The sequence below is a fragment of the Suricata suricatta genome, chromosome 1 (genome assembly GCF_006229205.1).
Source record: "Suricata suricatta isolate VVHF042 chromosome 1, meerkat_22Aug2017_6uvM2_HiC, whole genome shotgun sequence".
Classification (NCBI taxonomy): Eukaryota; Metazoa; Chordata; class Mammalia; order Carnivora; family Herpestidae; genus Suricata; species Suricata suricatta.
Genome location: NC_043700.1, coordinates 1 through 7,132, shown reverse-complemented (window position 1 = coordinate 7,132; position 7,132 = coordinate 1). Strand labels below are relative to the sequence as shown.

General features: G+C 47.5%; 1 protein-coding gene across 1 annotated transcript; it reads left to right on the top strand.

Annotated features, from left to right (window-relative positions):
• The first annotated feature begins 4,712 nt into the window (after positions 1-4,712).
• On the top strand, positions 4,713-4,892 carry LOC115286504 (small integral membrane protein 30-like). The gene has a single exon (XM_029933007.1). It carries the CDS (start codon positions 4,713-4,715, stop codon positions 4,890-4,892), a length of 180 nt encoding a protein of 59 aa, XP_029788867.1.
• Positions 4,893-7,132: the final 2,240 nt, after the last annotated feature.

The window sequence follows — 7,132 nt, the reverse complement described above, 5'->3', positions numbered from 1 at the left end:
ATGTTGGTACTTATAACAGATAATCATTTTTGGAAGGACTAAAATTAAATGAGAATATTTAGCAGAAAAGCCCCCAAACCTACCAAAGCAGTGAGTGAATAGGCATTAGCATGAGATGCACGGCTGGCACGTAATCCTACCAGATATTGACATGAGGCAGATAGTTACTGTTCTTGTGTCTTTCGTGTAAGTCAGGTCATTTGGCTGCAAGTGTCAGGGCCCCACCAGGATGAGTGTGTGGGGATGGGTGGGCACAGGAGGCCTGGCACTCTCTTCTCCGTGTCTCACAGCTTGCTCCCCTGCTTGCTCCTTATTGTATCAGGGGTCTCCCTGGGTGTTGGAGCCCTGGCCTGCAGCAGCGGTAGGCTCCCAGTGACCCGTATCCCAAGTGATACCCTTCCTTCCTCCCAGGCTGAAATCTTGGGGGGAAAGGGCTGAGCAGAGGAGGACGTCCTGCACTGGGAGCCAGCTGTCAAGGTGGTGGGGGAGAAGCAGATCTCAATTATGGACAACTGGGGTCCATCCTGCTGGGACCCTCTGAGAGCCTGTGGAACATGCCTCAGGATGCCTTGCATGCTGACTTCCAACTTCCAGAGGAGAAGGCTGCCTCCAGGGACAGGCTGTCCCAGCCAGAGATCCCCCCAGTCAGGGAGGCCTCCATGGCAGCCAGGGTATGGGTATAGCCCCGAGACCCTGGAATCAGGGGCAGACTCAACATACAGGCCCCATAAGGAAGATGCCAGGCAACACTGGATTTCACTCATCAGTTCATGCATTCATCCAAATACTTACATGTAACCAGGCACGTTTGCTTTTTACTTATTTATTTTTAAAAATTTATTTATTTATTTTGAGAGAGATAGAGAGAGTGAGCGGGGGAGGGACAGAGAGAGGAGGGGAGAGAAAGATTCCCAAGCAGGCTCTGCACTGTCAGTGTGGAGCCCTATGTGAGGCTCGAACTCACAAACCATGAGATCATGACCTAAGCCTAAAGCAAGAGTCAGATGCTTAACCGACTGAGCTGCACAGGTGCCCCCATTGCTTTTTTTTTTTTTTTGCAACTAATTTATTTTTTTTTAATATTTTATTGTCAAATTGGTTTCCATACAACAGCCGGTGCTCTTCCCCACAAGTGCCCTCCTCCATCACCACCACCTTTTACCTCCTCCCTCTTTCCCTTCAACCCTCAGTTCGTTTTCAGTATTCAATAGTCTCTCAAGTTTTGTATCCCTCCCTCTCCCCAACTCTGTTTCCCTCTTCCCCTCCCCCTGGTCCTCCACTAGGTTTCTCCTGTTCTCCTGTTAGACCTATGAGTGCAAACATATGGTATCTGTCCTTCTCTGCCTGGCTTATTTCACTTAGCGTGACACCCTCAAGGTCCATCCACTTTCCTACAAATGGCCATATGTCATTCTCTCTCATTGCCACGTAGTACTCCATTGTGTATATACCACATCTTCTTGATCCACTCATCAGGTGATGGACATTTAGGCTCTTTCCATATTTTGGCTATTGTTGACTGTTGGGAGCCGCCGAGCTTTTGGCTGCCTCAGGCAAGGATATATCGCTCTCCAGGGAGTGAACCAAAAAAACAAGATTTATGTCTGGAGGCTAGGAGAGTGCCATTTCCTGGTCCAAGATTTTGGCGATGGTCATGCTGGGCCAGACGTAGAATGGCCAAGGTGCACAAAAGATCAAACCGCATTTTGGATTCTTCAGCGCTAAGCTTCCCCTCCCCAGCATTGCAGAGGCAAGTCTGGGCACTTCTTTTGATATTCATTTGACTCTGTTACCTGGCAACCAACCCGGGTCAGTTCCCCACCCCAAACCATATGTAAGATACAGTGTTTGGAAGAAGGAGAGGAAGAAGAATAAAAGAGAGGCTTGATCGGATTCTGTGTGCTGTCTTCACTCTCTGCGCCCCCTTTCCTGCCCTTTCTCTCCCTCCCTCAAGAAAAGAACCCAGGAGGAGGACTCTCCGCCCTGTGGTTGGAGGAGACAGGTACCGCTGAAGCCGGGGACGAGCACCGCTGGGACCAGGCCTCGGCTAAGACAGTTGACATTGCTGCTATGAACATTGGGGTACATGTGCTCCTATGCAAGTCGCTCTGGAAAACAGTGTGGAGGTTCCCCAAAAACCTATCCATAGAACTCCGTTATGACCCAGCAATAGCACTACTAGGGATTTACCCCATTGCTTTTTAAAACGATTAGCATCAATAAGACATAAAATTCATACTGTCAATTGCATGGATTTAAAATGTCCAATTTGGTGATATCTGACAGATGTACACACCTGTGAGACCACCTCCACGATCCAGGACATTTCCTTCACCCACAGAGTCTCCTCATGTCCATTCAAAGTAACCCCCTCACCCCTTGCTTGACAAATATGCATCTGCTTTCCTTCCCTGTCCACCAGCTTTCCTTGTGCTTGACTTTGGGGTCATGGGACAGGACAGTCACCCTCTGCAGGACATCTGAACCTCACCGTGACACAGGAGGACAAGCACCAGCAATTTGCACATGTCCGTGTGGTCTCTCATATGCATGGTCCTACCTCTTGTTTATTCATTTACCAGTGGATGGACAGTGGGCTTTTTCCATGTTTGTGATGGTTGTAAATAAATGCCTTTGGCAGTGGATAGTATGAGTTTGGAAAAAATGAATATTTATTATTTTCTAAAGGGGCACCTGGGTGGCTCAGTCAGTTGAGCATCCGGCTTTGGCTCAGGTCATGATCTCATGGTTCGTGGGTTCGAGCCCCGCATCGGGTTCTGCCCTGACAGCTAGCTCAGAGCCTGGAGCCTGCTTCAGAATCTGTACCTCCCTCTCTCTCTGACCCTCCCTTGCTCGTGCTGTCTCTCAAAAATAAATAAAAAACATTAAAAAAATTAAAAAAAGTAAATTATGCTCATTACCACACATAGAAATTAGAATGAAGGATAAAGAAGCAATAATTCTTCAGAGTCCCACTACTCAGTTTTCACCACCAGGATATTTTGCTGTGTTTCTTCCTAAACTGTGTCATGATGTGTATGTATGTATTTATGTACATAAAATTGTGAAAATTGTAAAAGTAATGGAAATACAATTTTGGTTCTTGTCTTTTATAATGAACATGAGTCTTAGTGTGGGTTTTTCAGGGAAGCATAACATATAACATTTATTACAAGGAATTGGTGCACATAGTTATGGGACTGGGAGCCGCCTGACCTGCAGCCAGCCCACTGCAGACCTGGGAGCTGGTGGTGTGTGTGGTGTGCGTGTGTGTGTGCGTGTGTGTGTGTGGTGTGCGTGTGTGTGTGCGTGTGTGTGTGCATGTATGTGTCGTGTGTGTGCATGCATGCCTGGTGTGTGTGTGTACCTGTGTGTGTACTATAAGGAATGGCTCATGTGGCTGTGGAGGCTGGGAGCCCCCTGAGCTGCAGCTGGCCCGCTGCAGACCCAGGAGTTTGTGGTGTGGGTCGGAACCCAAGCCAGGAGGCCTGGGAAGCTTGAGAGCCTGAGTGCAGGAGGTGCACGTTCTGGTCCAGAGGCAGAGAGGAACAGGTCCCACTCAGCAGCCAGATGGAGAGGGGATTTACTTCCCTTTCTGCTGTATTCAGGCATCAGTGCACCAGATGAGGCCCACCCTCATGAGGGAGGGCAGATTCAATTGTGACTCTCGCCCAGAAGCAACTCACAGACACACCAGAACGCTCTTTGGCACACAGCTGGACACCTGTGGTCCAGTGACATCATCTCCTACAAGAGTCTCCCAACCATCTGTGGGACTGTCTTCAGCAGTCCTGTTTCCATTGGTTCCTCTGCTTTTGATTGCCCAGAGGACTCTGCAGGCCCGGGACTGTCACAGTTTCAAAAGCTTTGTTCAGGAATGTTCCAACATGGTGCCTATATCTTCAGTTCAGTGAACAGGTTTGGTCATCCAGGGAGTGTTTGTGGTGCTCTGCCCACTTGGAGTAGGGGGAGGGCCAATGCCGGACACATGCAGACTCAGGGCCCCCCTCCACCTGCCAGGCCTTCGATGGTCCCCCCTATGCCGTCATGCCTCCACTGGGCCTGGGTGCCTGCACAATGGGGCAGGAGCAAGTGAACCCCTTCTCTGCTGGCTTGCCAGCCACTCCTGTCCCCGGGCTGCCTGCCCCTGCCGGCTGACATTCCTGGGGAGACTGGCCCTCCCGCTCATCAGTCCCAAGTGCTGACCCCACAGTAGCTCTTGTACTTCCAACGTTGTGGGGCCCTTGGGAGAATTAATGACCAGAGTGTAAAGGGTATTGAAGGCCAGATGCCACATGATGTCGGTGTTGTTGTCACAGGAGTCCTGCAGGTCATACCTATCATTTTAGCAAATTCCCTTCTCCACTTGGCTAAATTCTATTTTGTTCCCTTGGATGGAGGCTGGGCTAAGCACTAACCACATGGTGGTTGATTGCAGTATTTAAATTCCAGACAAACTTGCTCAGATTTTTCACAGCCTCCTCCAGGAAGACTTCTTTCTGAGCTAGTTGCTCAATGTTCACTCATTTAACTGTTTAAAAATAGTTAAAATCGATTCCTGTAATGGCTGCTTCCAGGAAGGCTCTGTCACGTGGAACCTCTTAGCCTCAGCATCCGGAACTCCAGGGAGTATTTCAAATCAGAATTATACATAAATACTTTATTTGAAACTTTCTGCCCTCAAGATCCAGATATGTGAAGATCTCAACATCATGCCTTCAGTTTCAGCACAGTTGTTCTTGGTCCTCATTTCACTGCTCTTGGTGCTGCCTGTCGTTGAAGCAGTAGAAGCTGGAGATGCAATCGCTCTCTTGTTAGGTGTGGTGCTCAGCATTACAGGCAGTTGTGCTTGTTTGGGGGTATATGCACGAAGGAGAAATGGACAACTGTGATTTTACAGATGGGCCTTCTAAATCAGAACTTGCCCAGAAAACCTTTGTGAATTATTGAGGCTAGAAATTGATTTTTAGTGTCTGAAAGTTCCCAGGAAATAGGGTATTTTCACATTCTTGTCCCCCTGTAAATGGGAACAAACTGATATATGTTAAATGGCGGGGGGAGGGAGGTTTTCACAACAAATAATGTGCTGAAATAAAGCAGTCTATAATTCGTATATATTAGAAACAGGCTCAAAGAAGTCAGATGACTGAAATTTACGTATTTAAAAGTTTTGGAATTCTCAAAGCGCATGAAATAGGAAGAAGGAAACCCTTATCCAGAATCCTAGGAAATTACCACTGCCTCCTGCAAAACTGAGGAGTCTTTTCTCCATATTTTTATTAGATTTTTGTTTTGTTATCTCCCAAGTTAATATTACACTTAGATATCAAATACATTCAGAAATTAAAATTTTTATTTCTTTGGTTGGGGGGCGGTAAGAAAAATGTACTAAGTGTATCTAATGTTAAAATGGAGAAAATATATAATGTAAAAAAAACTTTATATGGACATTTAAATGGAGAAGAGATTTAATGTTAAAAAGAACCTTTATATTAACTGAGTAGCATCTCCATGGTGAGAAGTACTATATTAAATATAAACCCATTATGTCATAAAAAAATAGTTAAAATACTAGTTAGAAGCCTGAATAGAACAATCAGAAAATCTGCCACTGGTGTCCAGTCAAATCACATCTTCTATTGCGCCCTGTCTTATGTTATTCAGTCTTTTAATATGCATAATTAGATTTTTTTCTCCAACAAGTGAATAATTGCATTGTTAGCAGGATATGCAGCTGTGATTTGGCTTGTTTTCTGAGATGGCTCAGCCCTGATTTGGTGTCTGTTGGTCACCCTACATCTTGATGCAGGAAGTGGGTCAGGAGCAGGTGCTGAGGACCACAGAATGTAGCAACCAGGGCATCAGGGTGATGGCCCTGCCACCTGCAGATGCACCATCTCTGAGCTTGACTTCCAGCGCACCACGTCTTGTGTCACTCCCCCATGCTCCAGCATTCCCTCCCACGTCGCTGGATCCATGACAGCGTTGAGCCCTGAGTCTTGTGGTCCTTCCCACCCATCCCTCTGCCCCTAGTGAGTTCCTCCCCTGCAGAACTCATGCATAATTTCAACTGCTGTTTTCCTTTCCCCCTTTGACAGCACAGGCTCTGCAACCCTCCCAAACTTACATCAGACACCCCACTTTTAACTCTAGGTTAAAATGTATGCACAGGTGGATCAAATCACCAGTGTTATGGGTTGGGACACACTCATGGTCTTCTCCACCATGTGCCCTCAGTAAGGACCAGTCATCTGTGCCTGAGGCCATGGTCCACTCTCTCCCCTGTTGACTAAACCACTCTCTTCAAGGGGTACACACCTTTTCTTTACACCTCTCTTGGCTGGTGATGTTGCCTTTGACTCCCAGTGGCAAGTTAGTGCTGTGAAGACTGACCTCCTGGTCCCATGTGGACTACCCAATCTACCTCTGCACATTCCTGTCAGTTAGGCATCTTGTCAAATTCAGATTCTGAGTCGGTAGGTGGAGGGTGGGCATCCAGACTCCGCAGTCCAACAAGTTCCCAGGTGAGGTGGATGCTGCTGCTGGTTCTGAGACCTCACCTGGAAAGCAAGAATGCTGTGAGCACCTGTGCACTTCCTTAGCATTCATTGACCACCCCCCTCCTTCCACCAGTGATAATGGGGAGGATGAGTCCATCCTCATCTTGAGAAGTAGATATTGCTTCTTGGTAGATGGATTGGTCAGCATTCCATCTCATGCTGACCACCACACTGACTATTCACAAGTGGAAATGGTCCTTCTGCAGTACCATCCTCGCCCTGAAAATGTCATGGTTAACTTCCTGAGTTCCTTGCTGAATAATTCTGTGTAGGTCATGGGCCCCCAATCCATTCTTTCCTCAGACCTAAGAGGTGGAATTCTCTTTGGGCTAAACCATGGTTAGAGTTAAGTCCTGGGAAGCAGCAGGGGCCGAATGGCCAGCTGTGCCATGATCTCCCCATAGGGTTGAGTTGAGAGCACCTATTAGGGGCAGATCAGGCTTAAGCTTTGGGTTCAAGGGCTGGCTGCCAGTGTGGGCCAGGCTTAAGGTGTGGGCTCAGGATCCCCTTGTGCAGCTCCATTCCTGCTATGGAAATGTCAGGGCGATTTTCTGGGCTCCTTGCTGAGAAAT

What these genes read in the sequence shown, in the direction of transcription:
- LOC115286504 (XM_029933007.1), top strand. Translation starts at nt 4,713, where the DNA reads ATGCCTTCAGTTTCAGCACAGTTGTTCTTGGTCCTCATTTCACTGCTC.